Source organism: Ananas comosus, linkage group 23, assembly GCF_001540865.1.
Source record: "Ananas comosus cultivar F153 linkage group 23, ASM154086v1, whole genome shotgun sequence".
In the NCBI taxonomy this organism is placed as follows: Eukaryota; Viridiplantae; Streptophyta; class Magnoliopsida; order Poales; family Bromeliaceae; genus Ananas; species Ananas comosus.
This window is the reverse complement of record NC_033643.1, coordinates 7706235-7726847: the sequence shown is the minus strand read 5'-3', so window position 1 is coordinate 7726847 and position 20613 is coordinate 7706235. Positions and strand designations below refer to the sequence as shown.

Sequence of the window (20613 nt, the reverse complement as noted above, 5' to 3'; positions counted from 1 at the left end):
CCTTTTACACTTTTTGCACTTTGCAACCAAACGGCACAATGGGGCAATTCGGTTGTGGGCAACTTCAACAAGCCACCTGGGAGCCCGTGACGACAATCTTTGGCCCAAACATGTCAGTTGCTTGGTTTTACGTTTGATGGGCTTTTTCAAAGCAAATGAACATTCTCTGCACTATTGATGGAACACAACATACATACAAGAAATCAAATACCAAGAAGATTTTTGGGGAACGATCTTTGAATCTGCTACAATTCGATAAACCATTGGTAAGTAATTGCTCTATAGAGTTGTTGACAGATTCATCGGTTGCTAGGATACCCAAGGCAGGCAGGGGTACAACCATGGACATGACATGTAAAGACACGGCCATAAGCCCGAGGAGGATAGCTCCCAGTAAAGGAGTAGTGCTCATCTCGCGACTAAGTATGAGAAATCTATTTTGGAAAAAGCAAAAGCAAGGAAGAGGATCATGGATGAGGGTGGTGGAATTAATTTGAAGAAAGAAAAACAATCCAAGACAAACAAAAAGATTAAGATCAAAGGAGGCAAGTGCGGAGTCAAACTAAGTGATGAGGGGGTGAACTTCACAGATTTCCTTGAGGCTAATGTTTGATTTAAGGTCCAGGTGGTCCTTAATGTGTGTGGGTGCTCTATGCTGATCATGTTCCAAATCTGTTGTTGGAATGTTAGAGGGCTTCATGACCGATCCAAAAGGAGTTTGGTAAAGTACGTCATGTCAAGGTTCAAACATGGGGTATTGTGCTTCCAGGAAACTAAACTGTCCTCGGTCTCTCGTTCATTTCTCCAGTCCATTGCCGAATCTTTTTTTTTGACAAATGTCAACTCCTACATTCTGCTGGGGCCTCGGGCGGTGTACTCACTTGTTGGAATTCTAAAATTTTCTCTTGTTGTGAAGTGATAGTTAGAAAATACTCTTTAACTATTTCGTTGACACATAAGTCTAGAAAATTCTCATTCTATCTTACAAATGTTTATGGGCCTCCGACATGGGATGGTAAGGAGGAGTTTTGTCAGGAGATTGTTTCTGTAAAAACCTTCTGTAAGGGGTTGTGGGTGATGTGTGGGGATTTCAACATCACGAGAAATCAAGAAGAAAGAAGAGGAAAAAAGTGGTGTAGGAAAGTTATGGCATTAGTTATAGATCTTATTAATGATCTAGCACTGATCGATTTGCTAAAAGGAAATCAAGCTTTCACTTGGTCCAACATGTAGAATAACCCTACCCTTGCTAAGCTTGATTGCTCTTTGGTCTCTACAAAGTAGGATGAATTCTTCTCCCGCTCAAGAGTGATTGCTCTTCCACGGATAACCTTGGATTATTCACCGATACTTTTATCTACAGGCGTCAAGTCATGCAATCGGATGTTTAGGTTTGAAGAAGTGTGGTTGTTGGAAAAAATTAATAGCCAAAACAAAATGCAAAAATCACGTAGATTTTTTCATACCTCTATCGCTGCGTAATATATTACGATTATAAGGATCTGATCTCGTCTTGTTTTACGAACTCTTCGATCTACCAAGAATTTGTCTCTCACTTTATTCTTTCTCGTTGCTAACCGGCTACCAGAGTCGATCGCAGCACACCGCCCAAATCTCTAAGATTTCTGATGGTGCCCTAGAGTGAACCCGAGAGAGAGAGAGTTTCGTAGAGAGATTAAATTAATTTTTCTTTTTCATATTGTATATGGCCAATACCTTATATATTTATAGGTCATAAGGGAGACATTAATCCTAATCTTATTTTGACTAAATCTCTCATAGATAGAGATTTAAATAGATTAGGAGCTATCTCTTAGATTTATTTCTTATCTCATGTGGATTAGGAATATCTCAGATAATTATCAATATTTATTCCTTATCCCATATGGATTAGGAATATTTTAAATAAGTCCTAATGTGGATGAATTCCAACATCTCCCAGTCGTACACACATGGTACTTATTCATGTTTTCTCAACCCAAATATATTCTCATCATATCCTCATCTCGTTCTGCTCTTCATACAGGAAATGGTTGGTGCGATCAATAACGAGAAGAATCAAAAGTGAGGAGTATTATATTAAGATACCATCCAACTAACATAACACTATAACTCCAAATCTCGTCTATACCCCAAATCACTGAACTACACCAGATCATCGCATCTCTGATACCATAGAGCAAGCTAGCTAGATCTCTCTCATCAATGCATTTGTACTCATGATTATATTGACAACAAATATCAACATAATCGCCCAGGCTATGAGTCACAAATCATAGGTGTATTATCAGATGATTTTTCCTCAGATGCCTCATACCAATTTATTTCAACTTGACTGCTTTTCTAGACATGTTCCGTTGGATCGAATCAATCATGGCCCTTGGATATCATGCTAAAGTAGCATCACCAGGTATCTACTTTATGACATGGTTCTAAGTCACAAAGTATACACAAAGCTCACACAGCGACGAAACAGGGATTAATTTCGTCACTCTCTAAAATAGTGATCGATGTTGCACATACAATATGAACATATGCTATGGTGGAGCTACCTCTAAGGACATGTCACATTCAAAACACCATACGAATGTCGGTTTTGTTGCAACTCAAGACAACAAACCTCAACACTGTTACCCACATGGTGTATTCTTTACATTCGGCTACATATGGGCCAAGTAGAGTCGTGGACCATCTCTATTGTTGACTTCACACAGTCTCATCTTAGCTCATCTAACCCGGCATTCATGATTGAAACACTTGTGTACTTATTTAGCGCGAAATGGATCACCTGCATTACTAACTGCATTTATGTGATCTTATTTGTCTCAACTTGCTCGCTCTCTTGGCGACAGGGCGATCACCTATATGAGAGGACTGATCATGGCCTGGTTTAATTCATTCTCATAATTTAACGATATTGTGCACTAATTATATCTTTAATAAAGTGATATATGTTTTCAACGTGCTTAGATTTTTCATGATTCTTTGGATCCTTTGCATAAAGTATCGCTGCTTTGGTGTCACAATATATAATAACAGCATCATCTGCATGCGCTGTTACATTCAAATTTATCATAAAACTCCTTAGCTAAACAGCCTCTTGTACTGTTGTTGTACATGCAATGTACTCTTAACTCCATAGTCGACAAGGAGACACATGGTTGTTTCTTGCTACACCATGAAACAACAGCTCCTCCAAGTATAAACGCATATCCCAAGGTGGTTTTGCATTCATTCCTATCTGCGGATCCATCAACATCGGTGTATCCCATCAATCTAAGCTCTCCTCTATAATAACATAGAGCAAGGTTCGCAGTATCTCGTAGATAACTGAAAATTCTTTTAACTGTCTGCCAATGTGCCGCACTAGGATTACTCTGATATCGACTAACCATGCTAACAGCGAAACATATGTCTGATCGAGTACACATCATTGCATATATCAAGCTACCGACTGCACTCTTATATGGGACTTTTTCCATCTGCTTTCTCTCTTCTTCTGTTTTAGGGTTTTGATCAAGGCTAAGAAAGTAATCTTTTTCCATTGAAGTGTCAATGGGTTTCGAATTATGCATTCGGAATTGCTCCAAAATTCTTTTGATATAAGTCTCTTGAGATAAACTTAAAAACTTTCGAGATTGATCCGTATGAATTTTAACTCCCAATACATAATCCGCTTGTCCTATATCCTTCATCTCAAAAGTGAAGGACAACTATTTCTGTGTGGTGACAATTAACTCCATATTATTCCCGACTAATAAGATATCGTCCATATATAGTGAAAGGCTAAGAAAACTTTTTTCTTCCCTTTTGAGGTACACGCAATGGTCTTCTTCAATCATCACAAAGCTTATTGACATAATTGCTTTATGAAAACGTTGATATCATTGCCTAGACGATTGTTTCAAGTCGTAAATAGAACGTTTAAAGCGGCACACTTTGCGCTCTTGTCTTTCGGCTACGAAACTAGGAGGCTGATTCATATAAATCTCCTCATCTAGTTCTAGATTTAGAAATATAGTCTTCGCATTCATTTGGAACAATTTCAAATCTAAATGTGCGACGATAGTCAGAATCAGGCAAATTGAGACAAACCTCACCACTGAGGAGAATGTCTCTTCATAGTCTAAACCTTTTTTGGGTGTATCCTTTCGCCACTAGTCGGGCCTTATATTTGTCAATTGATCCATCCGCCTTACGTTTTATTTTAAAAAAATTTATTTCCAATAGCTTTACACCCAGGTGAAAGATCAACTAACTCCCATACATATTTCTTAGCCATAAAGCTCATCTCATCCCCCATAACAGCTAGCCATTTATTATAAATTGGTGGACTCATAGCTTCTACATAAGAAGCTGGCTCATCAACATCCGTAGAAGCACATATGAAAGATTCCCCTTCAATCTCAAATCGGCGATGAGGAACACCTCCACGTTTACTTTTTCGCAATGATGGACTTTGTGAGACATGGTCAATCGATATTCTCTCACTGACCATGGAATCACTCCCACTGTTTTGGGCTATAACTTCATGCGGCCTCATTGCCTTATTCTCACCTAACAATAGGGCATCCCTGTTAGGTTCTTGCAATTCGTATAATGCATGATCCTTTTTAATCTCACCAATATTTGAAAAATCATTCTCAAGAAAATCTACATAGCGGGACTCTTATCTCAGTCATTCCTCCATCAGGATGCTTGCCATACATCACATAGCCTTTTGAGCAATCAGAATATCTAATAAAAATTTGTTTATTTGCTCTAGGGCCTAATTTTCCATATTTATGAGAAGTATTCTGCACATATCCTATCGATCCCATGGGCGTAAGCCTTCCAAATTTGTCTTTACACTATGCCATAACTCATAGGGAATTAAAGGAACTGACTTAGGAGGTACTCGGTTAAGTATATAAGCAGCAGTCAACAGCACATCACCCCAAAAACTAATTGGAAGATTGGTTTGCGCCATCATTGACCTAACTGTATCCAAAAGTGTCCTATTCCTCCTCTTTGCAATACCATTTTGTTGCGGAGTGCCCGGAATACTCAACTATCTGCATATCCCTTTTTCCTCACACAGTTTCCTGAACTGGTCTGATAAATACTCTCGTCCTCTATCAGTATATAGAACTTTTAGAGTTCTTTCTATTTGGTTCCAACCTCCATCAAGAAGCATTTAAAATAATCCAAAACTTCTGAACGGTGAGACAATAGATATACCGAACTATAACGAGAGTAGTTATCAATGAAAGTGAGAAAATAGGATGCGTCATAACGTGCTCTCACATTCATAGGTCCGTATATGTCAGAATGAACCAGCTCCAATGGATCAGTCGCCCTAAGTGCCTTACCAAAAGATTTTTTGCAGACCTTTCCCGCTAAACATGGTTTACAAGGAGGTAGGCTAAGCTTAGCGACTGACCCCAACAGGCCTTCTTTAACTAGCCTAGCCATTCTCTCTTGTCCAATGTGACCCAATCTTGCATGTCATTTGATAGAATCAGATATAATATCAGAAGAAACTAATAAAGCAGAATTATTATTATTATTACTAAAATTCAAGTCCAAATCTAAGACAAAGAAATCATTCTTTAAACAATCATTACCATAAAAGTCCTTGCCCAAATAAATAGCTAACTGGGTATCCGTAAATTGAAAAGAAAATTTTAATCTAAGCAACGCTAAAACTGACAATAGATTACATCGAATATTCGGTGCATACAGCACATCATGTAATATCAAATAACGGCCATTGCACAATCTAAGTTGGTATGTGCCAATGCCAAAGGACTTTTTCCTCGATGTCGTTTTCCATCGTGACATAATGGCTGCCAGTAGACACCGGGCGATAATCTACGTATCATGCTCGATCTCTTGTTATATGCTTTGTTACTCTTGTGTCTACAATCCAATCAGAGAGAGCATGAGCAACAAAAACATGTGAACATACATAAATAAGATAGCCAGGATTGGGATTTACCTTTTTCGGCTCAGTGCAATCACAAGCGAAGTGTCCCATATTTCCACAATTATAGCATTTCACTTCATTTAAGTTTTTCTTTCCGCGCCTGCCTTTGCGGTACCTATCAATTCGGCCCTCATGCTGTGCACGATTCCCAATCTTTTCATATTTATTTTCTCCATTGTGGTGTTTGCGCTTAGGCCACTTGCCTCTGCACTGTCCATCGTGGGCAACAAGTGCATTAGTATGGTTCGCTTCTTTGCGCTTCGCTTCCAACTCAAGATATCGAATTATATCATTGAAGGTCTTAATACCTACATTATGAGTCAGCACTAACTTGACTTGATCCCAGGATGACTCCGGTAGGGACGTTATGACTAACTGAACCTGTTGTTCGTTAGTGAGCTCGCAATTGGCCGCTTTAAGTTCTCTAATCATGGCAGACATCACTCTTAAGTGCTCTGCCATAGAATGCTTCGAGTCCAGCATATATTGATTGAATTTGAGATTCACCTTGTGGTCGATGTGCTATCATATTTCACTTTGAGCTACTCCCACATATTTTTAGCAGTTTCATATATAATTCTCAAATTTTTTGATCAAGTCATTGTGCATACAACTCAACATCGTATAGCATGCACTTCGATCTTTCTCAAGCCACTCATTATAGGCTTGCAAATCACGACAGTGCTAAGCCGCCATGCCTTATTCAGGCCGAATCATGTTGTTGGTTAAATGGCTAAGTATTCCTTTCTTATTAAGGAGATATTGTATTTTTCTATGTCACATGTCATAATTCGTTCCATCAAACCTATCTTGATTCAACAAATCAGCGATGGAAAAACTTTTGGAAGCCATTTATCACTACATGCTACATTAATGCACATAATTTTAAATTAGGCACAAATTTCCATAATCTTATTCTCAATCCAATTTGATAATAAAATTTCTCACTGCATTTTCAAATTGAAAATTTTGCCTTTGAAAAGACTTATAATCATCTCATCCAATACAGATTAAAATAATATATCAAATTGATAAAGAATAAATCCACGTCACATGTTAATTGATAAATAAAATACAATTTATGAAACAATCATAACATGTATCATATAACAATATATAATTAATCAATTTGCTTAAATTTGTAACAAAACATGTTAGTTTGGTTGGTTAAAGGAGGCAACTAAGAGAGGCTGAACCTTCAAAGGTTTGTGTGTTCGTATCCCACACCAAACAAAGCTTCTTTGTTTTTTTTATTAAACGCATTAAGAGGCTGCACGCGGGCCAGATTGCGGGCTGGGCCCAAGCGTGGCCCAATGCGCAAGCGGCTCTCACGGGCAAGCCCCAATGCGGCCTATTGTGAGGTTGGGCCCTATAGGCCCAGCGTGCCGTCAAGCATACGCACAACCCATCGTGTTTACCGGCGCCAGCAGGCCAAACAGGCGGGCTGGGCTAGTGCTCAACCTAGAATGCATGTTGTAGCCCTGCCAGGCCCGGTGTGAAGGCTGGACCGGCATGCGGGCCAGCGCACGGGTCCACTTCTTCAGGGACTTTGGAGCCCCTTAGCCCCAACATGCAGACTAGGCCTTTACGCAGCCTACTGCGTGAAAGAGAGTCTAGTATGCAGCACTGTGAATAGGCGGACCTCAACTAGCCGAGCATCGCAGCCGGGTCGGGGTCTGCCAATTGCGACTCGAAAACAATGTCGATTTTTTTTTTTATTTTAATACAAATCAATGTAAATGTATTGTTCAAAAAGAATAATTAAAGATCTATCCATATTAAAAATGGATCATCGAGCGAAAACAAGAACTAACAGGCTCTGATACCACTGTTGGAAAAAATAATAGCCAAAACAAAACACAAAAATCACATAGATTTTTACATACCTCTTTCACTACGGAATATATTACGATTACCAGAATTTAATCCCGTCTTGTTTTACGAACTCTTCGATCCACCAAGAATTTGTCTCGCACTTTATTCTTTTTCGTTGCTAACTGGCTACTAGAGTCGATCGCAGCACACCGCCCAAATCCTCAGGGTTTCTAATGGTGCCCTAGAGCGAACCCGAAAGAGAGAATTTTGTGGAGAGATTAAATTAATTTTTCTTTTTTCATATTGTATGTGGCCAATATCTCATGTATTTTATAGGCCATAAGGGAGACATTAATCTTAATCCTATTTTGACTAAATCTCTCATCGATAGAGATTAAAATAGATTAGGATCTATCTTTTAGATTTATTCCTTATCCCATGTGGATTAGGAATATCTCAGATAATTACCAATATTTATTTCTTATCCCATATGGATTAGGAATATTTTAGATAAGTCCTAATGTGGACGAATTCCAACAGTAGCTAACACAAGAAGATTTTCGCCAAATGGTCCCGATCTGGTGGAACGAAATCACACATAAGAATTTTAGTATTTTGACTTTCACTACTAAGTTATGGCACTGCCGCAAGCGGATTGAGGAATGGTGTGCCTCCAATTTCTACAACATCTTAAGAGCTAAGAAAGAAACAATGGATGAAATACAGCAGCTGGATATCTTGGAAGAACTTCAAGACCTAACAGACGAACAATGGATAAGAAGAAACACTCTTAAGAAGAATATGGCAAATATAATTAGTGATGAGGAGATCTTGTGGAAAAACAGAGCCAAATAAACTTGGCTGAGGTTGGGCGATGGTAACATGAAATTCTTTCATGCAGTGGTTAATGGGCGAAGTCGATATAAGTCAATTGATAAGATTGAGGATAATGGCAAAATTATTCATTCAGATGAAGGGAAAGTGATGTACTTTTATAACAAGTTCAAGAATGTTTTTGCTCCAACTAGACGAGAGCATTCTTTGATTGGTGACTGCAACTAGCTATTTAGGGAAAGAACTATTCGAAATCTAAATAACCTTACATGTCACTTCACTTCTGAGGAAATAAAAAAAGCAATCTTTCAATTGGGAGCTGATAAGGCACCTAGGCCTGATAGATTCAATAAGTTATTTTACGAAACTTTTTGAGAGACTACACTGGAGGATACCTTGAAAATCTTTCAAGAGCTCTGTGAAGGTCGAGTAAACATGAGACCTATTGATTTTTCCTACATTTGTCTAGTCCCTAAAAGAGAAGGTGCTAACAGTGCTAATGATTTTCGACCAATTAGTCTTATCAATGGAGTGCAAAAATAATATCAAAAGTTCTTGCAAATAGATTGGAAACGGTAATGAAGGATATTTTCTCACCTTTGCAATCTGCATTTCTAAAGGGTCGTATAATTCTTTACTTACTTGCGACGGCTAGTGAGCTAGTAATATGGGGCACCAAATTTGCAATGGAAGGAGTAGGGGTGAAAGTTGATTTTGAGAAAGCCTATGACAAGGTTAATTGGCAATTTATTAAAAAGATTATGATTTGGTTGGGCGCAGATCACAAATGGTGCGAATGGATCGATCACTGTACTATCAATGCAAAAGTTGCGATTTTAGTGAATGAGAAGCCAACCAAGTGGATCAAAGTAGAAAGAGGAGTAGGGCAAGGGAACCCACTCTCCCCCTTTCTCTTTCTCATAATGACTGAGAGTCTAGCAAGAATGACAAAACTAGAAGAGAAGAATAACTTGATTAGAGGATTGGGATCTACGCAAGATAGTAAAGTAACTTTTATTCAGTATGCGGATAATACGATATATTTCTATGAGGCAAAAAAAAAGATTTATAAAGAATCTTCGAGTTATATAGCATAACTTTGAATAGGCCTCAGGTTTGAAGATCAACAGGGATAAATCAGAACTCTTTTACTTTGAAAGCTGCATGCGTAAGAAGGAGAGATTGGCTGCCATACTGGGGTGCAAGACAAGACAAGCACCCTCCCAATTCGATATCTAGGTTTGCCCCTCGAAAATAGACAATTAAAAAGAGAGGATCGATAGACAATCATAAACAAAATCGAAAAAAGAATTGATGGATGGCGGTCTAAGCTTTTGTCTCACAGAAGTAGATAACTCTAGTGAATTCGGTGCTTTCAAATCTCCCTTTGTACAATTTCTCTATCTTCAAGGCACCAAAATGGGTTGTACGTCGCATTGAGGCACAAAGAAGGGCTTTCTTCTTGAAAGGATTACTCATAGACATAGTTGTGGACGATGGATAGGACTTGGCCAAATGGAGATGGTCCTACGCACATCAGTTCTTAGTTAAATTGCTTTATAGTTTTCTTAAGCATGGTGGAGTTATAGACTGAACCACCTCACAGATTTGGAAGTTGAAGATACCAGAGAAAATTAAGATCTTCGTTTGGCTTGTATTGAAAAAAAAAGTATTTACTGTTGATAATCTGCAAAAAAAGGGTTGGCTTGGAGAACAAAACTGTGTGCTCTGTGCTGTTGAATTCAAGACAATAGACCACCTATTCATGAAGTGTGTTTGTGTCAAATGCCTGCTCCTCTGTCTCCTACCTAATCCTAATACTATTTTAAGCAGCACGACTACTAGGGATCTTTGGGAAGCATGTCGAATGCAGATGGATAATTCAAACAGGAGGGAAAGCCTTCTGACCCCATTATCTGGTAGCTCATATGGCTGGAGAGAAATAACATAATATTTCAAAATTTGGGAAACAATATAGGCTGCACCTTAAGCAAAATCTGTACATTAAGGCAGCTTTGGAAAGATCACTGTAACTAAAGGCAGTTGAAGGCGGCTTGATATATCACAATTCACAATCTGTTGGTTTTATTTTTGTTTTGGGTTTCCTTTCTTTTCTTTTCTTTTCTTTTCTTTTCTTTTTCTTTTTGGGTCTACCGTTTATTGTTTCTCTCTCTCTCTCTCTCTCTCTCCCTCTCTTTTTTCTCTCTTTCCGAGACCCTATTGCCTCACTAATGTACCCTAGTTCATATCCTTATTGAATGAAGCGGCTTTTTTCAAAATAAATAAATAAATTCATGAATCATTTAATATTTTGTGTGATATATGAAGTATAGGTATGCACCAGGTGCAAGCAATGATTTCTCCTCTCTCTTGGAAGTATGAGTGCACCCTATAAATATTTTTATGCCAGGTATATATTTGTACATACATTACATGCTTAAAATTCTTTGATAGAGATTTTAAAATTTCAGCACACATAATTTAAATTATTAGACTTTGTAGATCAGAAATATTTTATTAAATTTTTATATTAAAATATTAGTCATCTAATATAAATTGCGGTATATAGTATATTAATATATATCAAGTGCGTGTAGTATTTTCTTCTCTCCAATCAATTTTAACAAGATAAGACACCCTCACTTATCATTCAATTTGAAATAAGTCCTCAAACTTTAACTTTTTGATTAAAAAATTTATAGAATAGCTATCAAAACTACTAATTTGATTGAATTTTTAAATAAAATTATTCGAATAATTTAACTCTAGAAATATTAAAAAAAATTCAAAAAATATTAATAGAAATTTTTTAATAATGTATAAATTTTTTTTGTATTTTTTTAGTTGTATTCTTTTTTATTCAATCTTAAAGTTTTAATTACTATATATATCTTAATCGACTGAAATACTATCTACTATCTACCCGCTGTGATGCGTAAGTCCTATACTAGTAAACATTATGTACCAGCGGCAGATAGTGAACTTTTAACTTTTAAATTTGAGACATCAACACCCCACACAGGATACCAAATTCAGAAAACTAAATCAAATTACTAATTGTTACATGTGCAATCCTGAACCACCAAGAATATTCTCAATATGTAAGAGCAGTGCTTGGACTGCTCTGTTAGCATTCTCTGTTAGTATGTTGGAATCAAAGGCCAAGGACAACTAGAGATGCATAACGCAGCACGCAGCCAACCACACATTACCCATATGCCTACATATCATACAAATAAACTACTGAAATCCCCTTAATTTTTTCCGGGAAGTAAAAAACAGGGAAATTCTCATTAACCTTTTTATTTGAAAGACTTCAGCTCACTCCACCCCTTTTTTGGAACCACAAGCTGAATTGTTATTGTAACATCACCCATGGAAAAAATGAATTTCATGCGATTTTAGCTCTAAATAAACTTTGATCAACAACAGTCTGTCAACAAATGGACAGTGATGACAAGGTATTGCATTTCTGCAATCAATACAAATAATTTACAAGTTTAACCAGCTTTGAGACTTAACTGAAAAAAAAAGAGAGTTACTGACAAAGGAAAAGATGAAAATGAGAAATCTGCGAGGCAAAAAACAAAATTAGCATATCCTACGGCGAAAATAGCTACAGAAGCTAACTTTTAGGTATATTCTTCCCAACAATCTTGGCAGGCGCGATGCGGAGAAGGTTCCCAGGCTTCCCAGGCACAGACCCTTTAATCATAACAACTCGTAGTTCACTATCTATCTTAACGATCTTCAACTTCCGAATTTTGGTTTTGGTTCCTCCCAATCTCCCGGGCATCTTCTTTCCCTTGTATACACGTCCGGGAGTTGTTCCTGCTCCAATAGAACCCAAAGCCCTGTGACTCTTAGACCCGTGGGTCATCGGTCCACGTCGAAAATTATGTCTCTTTATTCCACCTACAGAAGGAAGGGAAAGAGAAGCAGTTAAGCACAACTTAATATGCTGAAATATTTTCTCATATGCGAGTAACCGGCTGATGCAAATTGAAAAGCTTCACAGCGGGCTTTTATTGTAAGTCACTCCATTCATTCGTTTGCCTCAATTTAGAGTAGGGCGGACAATCTAGCTCAATATTCACGAGCCAGCTCATGTCCAGCTCGAAATTGGCTTGAAATTGAATCTCATTTAATAAACAAGCCGAATATGAGCTAGAATTTTCAGCTCGACACCTTAACGAGCCGAACACGAGCTAGGGTCAGCTCGCTCGTGTTCGACTCGATATAGCTCCAATACATATCTTTATATATTTCATATATAAATTATACAAGCAAAATATAAATTTCTACTCTTTGAATTTTGGGCCAGCCCAAATATAAAGAGGCCCATAGTTTGTGAATTTCAACCATTAGATCAAGATCTAATGGATAGAATTGTAGAGTTCTATTTGATATATGTGTGTGCGCGCACGTGTGAGGTTTTAATCCAAACCCTAATTTCTTTCCAATCTTTCACCCAGCAATAGCAATCCAGCTTGCTGTTCGCGAGCCAGCTTGCTGTTCGGATCGAACAATATACAAGTTGAATACAAGCTGGATTTTTTTAGCTCGTTATTTTAACGAGCCAAACACGAGCTAGTCTTTAATACTTTCGAGCCGAACATGAGCTGGCCCCAGCTCGCTCATGTTCACCTCGTTGACAGCCCTAATATAGAGTATGCATATGTACAATAGATATACATACAGGAATCAGGAAAAGGCCTTAAAGAGAAATGAAATTAATATTAGCATTTTCCCACTAATTTCTAACAAAAGGTCAAGTTCAAACTTCAAGTAGGGTACAAAACAAAGCTAAACCTAGATAATATGTCATATTCTAAAGATAAATTGTATTATCCGCAAAAGCTTATAGTTCCTTCCATGTAACACCACTAAAAATCAACAAACTCTATTCCAACTTCATGCAGTTCACAATCATAGATCAACAGCTGGCTTCCGTTACCTGCAAAAAGCTCATTTTTCCAGGTACTTACGAATATGTCAGACTTAAGTTGGCAAAACCTCGAAATGCAAGTCACTGTTAAGTTGTTGTGACCAAACTTTGAATGCAACTAAATGTGTCGGCTACAACTAGGAAAACCTAACTACAGGTTTGTACCACTTCCAGCACAGACATCCAAAAAGAATATCCTGTTCAACTCCACTGGAAAGATTTTGAGCCACATCACGGAGCAGGCAAGACTCGAGTAAATACACAACTACTGGAGGTTTACTCAAATTTAAACTCGCAAATAAAAATAACTATGTCCGACTATATTTGTTACTAGCAGGATGAAAATGGTTATCTGAACTCGAAATCCGACTAAATTTCACAGTATTGTTTTTTGAAAATTGAAACATTTCCAAACCACTGTCTAGGTCAGCTAAGATCCAATACCAGATCATTTAAGTGCAAAGAAACTCTAGCTATTTCCAAGTCTATTAATGTCTAGCGTTGACACAAATCAAATGTTTCCTTCGGCACTTCGATTTCGTTGTAATGAAAATCGGTGAATCTCATCTTCTTCACGTTTAGATAGCCCCATGCCAATAGCACTTACTTTTCATGCTTATGGAATAGAATACATCAGTGTACTGCTCTATTTTGCAGCATACACAATTGTGCTAATCACTTATTCCTGAAGAAGTCTTGGGCATGGTGATGATAAAAAGAAGCAGTGTAGTGCTCTAGTGTGCAACATACACAATTGTGCAGAGACTTATTCGTCAAGAAGTATTATACATGGTGGTGAGAATGGCGATGATAAGAAGCAGTGTGCTGCTCTAGTGCGCAATAGACACAATTGTGCTAGCAACTTAATCATGAAGTAGTCTTACACATGGTGGTGACAAGGAAGAAGAAGAATAAGGTGGTGAGAAGGAAGAAATGGTGACGAAGCAGTGTACTGCCCTAGTGCGCAACATACGCACTTGTCAGCAGTGTACTGCTCTAGTGCGCAACATACACAATTGTGCTAGTGACTCAATCGTGAACAAGTCTTCACGTGGTGGTGAGACGGAAGAAATATTTCAAGAAGAAGAAGAAGAAGAAGAAGAAGAATTTCTCCCAAGCTTTGATCTGAAGCTGTGACAAATCAAATTAAGCAAAAACAAATTTCTCTAAGCTACATGCTCTTCAGATTGACGTGGATGAAGAAGAATTTTATGTTTGGCCTAACTTTCATACAAGATATTTCTCAAATTTGTGTCAAATCAAATAAAGCTAAACCAAATTTCTCTAAGGTAGCATGCTCTTCATATCTGATATTGGTATAATGCTACGTTAGTTGCAACCACGAATATGGCACAACAAAATAGTACTGAAAAAGCTCAACATCACTAGATCTCAACCTCCATCGCTCAAACTGGAAAAAGTCAAAAGCTGTGCCTTTGCATGATATTCGCGCAAATTTTGAAAAGCTATAGAGTGCGTAAGCGAATGCCCTAATTCTTTTAGCATACATCGTTCAAGATCATCAGCCTCCTAATTTGCTCTGCTAACTTCAGTCCGAGCTTGCATGGCAAACTTTTTTTTCTCGTTCAGCAAAATGCAATTCAGTACGAATTGAATAGCTTTTCTTAAGATGAAATCAAGAATCTTGGGAACTTGAGAAAGTTATCATAATTAGAGAGCCCACGCCTATCATCAACATCACATTCATCCGAACGGGCGAATCAAAGCAAAAGGGAAGTTCTCCTCTTGTGATAAATTATCGTTGGGTTGGATATCTTATTCCGGCATCCAAACAGGGCTTTTTAAACCGGCTAACGGCGGAGGAATGGGGACGGGGACCAATAATATGATACATTATTCACAGAATTTCAAAGAGGTAAAATTTCTCTAATTTACTGAAATGGCGGAAATGAGAGAGAGAGAGAGAGAGAGAGAGAGAAACGGGACCAATAATACGAATGGAATGAAGGAGTATAAACGTGAGAGTAGGGTGCGTAGTTTGTTTGGGGACCTTGGAAGCCTTTGCCGATGGAGTTGCCGGAGACGTCGACGAGGTCGCCCTCCTTGAAGAGGTGGTCGAGGACGAGGGCCTGGCCGGGCTCGAGGCCGTCGAGGGAGCGGAGGCGGAACTCCTGGAGGTGGCGCATGGGGGCGGCGCCGGCCTTGCGGAGGTGGCCGAGCTCGGGGCGGGTGAGCTTGGTGTCGCGGACGCGGCGGTAGCCGATCTGGACGGCGTCGTAGCCGTCGGTGGCGGCGGTCTTGAGCTGGGTGACGACGTTGCCCTCGCGGAAGCCGACGACGGTGACGGGCACCGCCGCGCCGCCCTCCGGCTCGAAGTAGGTCATCATCCCCAGCTTCGTGCCCATCACCCCCACCCCCGCCTCCATGCTGCTCCGCGTCGCCACCCGCACCGCCACCGTCCGCCCCTCTCGGCTCCGAATGTTGTTTACGCCGGGTAACCGCACGGAGAGAGGAGAGCAGCAACAGCAGGAGGAGGAGGAGGAGAATGAGGAGCGGAGGGAGGACGGGGACCAGGACAAGGACAAGGACAAGGACAAGGATAGGGATGCCGCCGCCATGGCCGAGATGGCGTGACGTCGGAGAGAAGAGCGAAAGAAGAGTGCTTTCTGTTGCACGCTGCTAACGAGTGGCGGAGCGGGGCTTTCCTAGTTTCCTCCGGATGGGCTTAAACCTCGTTATCCTCTCGCCCTTTTTTCTTCTTAGCCTGCTAGAAGTCCTTTATTCTCGTTCTTCTTTTTCTTTTTTTCTTTTTTTTTTGGCTCATTTTATACATTTATATACTTATTATAATAAAGATATTAAATTACAAACATGTCTTTGTAAAGTTTAGTTGATGATTAAATTTGTCCCTCTAAATTTTTTTTATATATTTATATTTATTCTTCTAATTTATTGCTGACAATTTACTATCTACTTTTAACAATTACCGAGTAAAATAATAATAGTTTCCTCGAATAAAGCTGACTTCTATGAGTATATACATATGTTATCTCAAAAAATTGAACTATCATCTTCTTCCTCTTTTAAAACCTTAGCCTCCACTGTTGGCACCTTAATTTTCTCTCGCTCTTTTTTCGCTCTTTTTTTTTCATCCATTCCTCACACCTCCGGCATCTATCTTCTTTTCTTCCTGACCTATTTCCTATATCTCCGGTACCATCGTTCACCCTTCTTTCCCGGCCTAGGAGTATATAACATCTTGCCACGGACAGAGGATGGTTGGACGGGGTTCTACAAGGAAGAGAGAGTGGCAGTGGCAGGCTAGTAGCAACGAGATTAGCGGTGGCTAAGAATACGGAGAGGAGGGCCTTGCCATCGGCAAAAGGGAAATGGTGGTGGTGATAAGGAGAGGGATAAAGATGGTTATGGAGCTAAGGAGCTAATGAAAATTAAATGTAAGGGGGTGAAAAAGTTAGTTTACTTTTTGAATAGTTAAGTTTTATAATTCAGTTTTATCCATGATCAAGCAAATATTGCTAACGGAGAGACTAACAGTAAGGATATATATACAATAATATTATATTCTTAAAGAACTAATTTGATCATTTTAACTTTACAGGAATATATTTATAATTTAATATCTTTACAAGGACACGTATGAAATTAACCCTATTTTTGAAAAAAATTCTCTTTATACCCTTGTAAAATTTAAAAATTATTTCTTTTACTCGTTGTTTCAAATTTACCCTCGAAAAGCTTTTTTTAATTTTCTTATATATCTAGGGATGCAAACGGGGCGGATCCGGGGGCGGGAGAGTTCTCCCACCTCCCGCTCCATTTCTTATGGGGGCGGGGCGGATTCGGGGCGGGTTACTTTTCATTTTATTTTTGGCTCCCACTTACCGCTCCATTCGGGGCGGATCGGGGCGGGAGCCGGGTTTTTGACGGATCGGGGCGGATTGAAGGAAGAAAAGAGCCTCCCGCCTCCCGCTCCATTTACTTGGCGAATTGGGGCGGATTCGGGGCGGGTTATATTTTTTTATATTTTTTGTTCCCACTTACCACCCCATTCGGGGCGGATTGGGACGGAGCTCCACCAACCCGGATCCATTTGCATCCCTATATATATCCCTATTTTGAGGGTTTATTTGAAAGAATTTGAATTTTTAAAAGCCTATATTTGAAAATAGATATTTCTTAGGAGTAGATATGAAAATAGGTTTGTTCTCATGAGATATATAGGAAATTGTCACTTTCTTTGTTTTCTTCTTAATTACTCTATGCTATATTTCATTTAAAATTTTTTTAGACTTAATGGCACCTACTATATTATACTTTTAGTATTATGTTCATTTGTTACATCGCACTATTTTTTTTTTTACACAAAGAACTACTAGCTTAACATTTTTTATCAATCTCTAAACTGTATTTTAGATTTATTTTTAATTTCTATTATTCACTATTTTTTTCATCGATAAACTAAATTTTTCTTACCAATCTCAATATTTAATGTCAACAAACCTATATTTTAGATAAAAATATAGCAACTTTATCAAAAGATGCTGATTAAATAGTAGGAAAAATACAAAATGAGTTTTTAGATAGATTCATAAAAATCTTTAATCAAGTTGTTATCATTTTCTTTGTTATGTATTTTATTATATTCTCATGTTAAAGTAGGCTAAATATATGCGCTACTATTGTCTATAAATATTTGTTAATAGCAATGTTATCTTTTATCTAAAATTATAGATTTACTATTTATAGTGTGGAGATTAAAAAAAAAGGATAATCAAGTGGTGTTTTCAAAAAAAAAAAAAAAAACCACAATATAGGAAGTTTTTTTAAAAAAAATCTCTAAATAATAGTATAGTGCTGTGTAATTATATTTTCTACAATGTATAATTTTTTTGAAGACACTACTAAACTATCTTTTACTTTTTCGTGAATCTTTACACTGCAAGCAATAAGTGTATAATTGTAAAAAATTACCGGCACAAAAGAAAAACGCATAAAAAATAATTTTGCAATTTTAATTTATTGAAAGTCAAATACGTACCATAGAAGAAACCGAAAACAAGAAATCAATCCAATGCTAGTGGATCATTCTCATGTTACTATGCAAAATTAGTATATACTTAATTTTTATGTTTAGATATCTTACCGTGTGCCAGTTGAGATCTCTTGATCTACAGTACGGTTGGTAGTGTATGCTTCGATTATTATTTTGAGGTTCTTGCATAGTCGCGCACGTGTCCGGCTTTTATACATATCCACAAGAAATCGGTGTATATTTGATTGATTTTCGTCTCACAAAGTAGATGAATCACAGACCATCTAGACGCTTGTCACGCCCCGGGACAGATACCAATTTGGCCCGACCCGAGCACGTCAAACAGACGCCGAACGGACAGAGTTTCCCCTATCCGCCCAAAGCTCATCACATGTATATTTTCATCAATAGAGAAAAGCACTAGCGGAAACATACACAAACGGCTTACACGAGGGTAAGCAATAGCCATTAGTGAAAGAAAGGAAAACTAAACATTTACAAGTACTATGATTCATTTTTGATCATATACATTGCATCCATTTACATTCATGATTCTTTGTACCTCATTACATGTCACGCCCCGGGACCCAGCGGAAGCCCGCCCGGCACGTGCCCAGACCCGCCATACGTCTAAAACATATAAGGCGTCTAAAAACAACAATAATAAAAGCAATAATAAAAGGCATCTAGGAGTATCAGAGTATAATAAATGTCTAAATGCTACAACAAAGGATAAGGATAAAACTGTAAATCCACTAAATAAAAACATAAAGTAAGAACAATAGGGATCCCATAACAAGTGCTAAAAGGAGTACAAGGTGGTCTCTCTATACATGGTACAAAACCTCTCCCCATCTCACAAAATATAAAAAAATGGAGGAGTAACCACCTAGCGCAAAAGAACTCTCCGCGAGCTAGCTACGCGACACCCTTGCCGCGATCCTGTGCCTCCGCCGGTGCCGAAGGCTCTGAAAAGGAAACATAGAAATAGGGGCGTGAGAACTATTTAAAATAGTTCCCAGTGGGCAATTACTGACTTCAGTGAAATGCACCACTAGGCCCGGAACTATAGAAAAGGGGTCAGTGTACAACTATAACAAAAGCGATAAATGCACTACAAGTAAATAAATAAATGAGTACCCATTAATCATGATATCTCTACTTAGCATGATTTGCATAAGTAAGAAAGCAACTACTAGCTATATGCACATGAACACCTAACATGTAAAGCATAATTATGCAACTATCCAAAGACCACAGTGTAATAGTAAAGATGTCATTGTTTACTATTCTAGTCCGGTGTGGGAGTTCGCGTAACCCGCGCACTCGGCTCCCGCGCCCGCCTGGTACCGGAAATCAACAGCAGTGCCGGCGGCAGCGGTGAACAGTGAGGTTTTCGAGAACCTCGGCGAGCTAGACTGAAGGAACCGCAACTTAGTGCGGCTATTCGCATCAGTAGACGCGAGCATTAAGAACGTGAAGAAGCCTAGGTCTGACGAGCCCGTGTAGCCCGCTACCACGGTCTCACCCAGATCAGTGCCCCGCAGAGAAACCACGGTATCGAGGACTTTGCGTTGTTGAACCAATTAGTGGAATTGGGCAATTAGAGCAGCGTTGATGATCTGTTGCACTGAGCTTAGTCCGCTTCCAGTATGTTCCCACGGATAAGAGTAGTGATCCAAAGTACAACAGCGCGCGGTTGTACTTGTATGAACCCGCTCTTATGTGGTGTGGAACTCAGATGGAGATTATAGGCAGAATCTCCAAATGTTTTGAACTGGGTTAGTTAAGTTGAAGGCGGTGTTGCGTATCCAAGTGCAGTGAGTGCGTGGATATTGGAATCCCAAGTGGCAGGATCCCAGAGGATCCAGGTAGGATTGAAGAGAGAAATGAACGAGAATTAACGAGACTATGGTGAAATAGACAGTGCGGGGCGCTGGCGATGGTTAAACCAAGCCGGGCCCGCGCAGCTTGTCTGCGGCCTGCCTGTCGTGGAGGGGACAGGCGGGTTCCGATTGTTGTTCTAACACATGT

At 38.8% G+C, this 20613-nt stretch overlaps 1 protein-coding gene across 1 annotated transcript; it reads right to left on the bottom strand.

The window, feature by feature from the left end:
* On the bottom strand, window positions 11994-16343 carry LOC109728248 (50S ribosomal protein L3, chloroplastic). The gene is made up of 2 exons (XM_020258614.1): window positions 15577-16343; window positions 11994-12532 (listed from the first exon to the last, which is right to left on the bottom strand). The coding sequence occupies exons 1-2, from the start codon at window positions 16142-16144 to the stop codon at window positions 12243-12245; spliced, it is 858 nt and encodes a 285-aa protein (XP_020114203.1). The 5' UTR covers window positions 16145-16343; the 3' UTR covers window positions 11994-12242.

Excerpts from the sequence above, each read along its gene's own strand:
- LOC109728248 (XM_020258614.1), bottom strand. The coding sequence starts at position 16,144 with ATGGCGGCGGCATCCCTATCCTTGTCCTTGTCCTTGTCCTTGTCCTGG. Across the intron at positions 12,533-15,576 it reads CATCGGCAAAGGCTTCCAAG|GTGGAATAAAGAGACATAAT; the intron begins GTCCCCAAACAA and ends TTCCTTCTGTAG.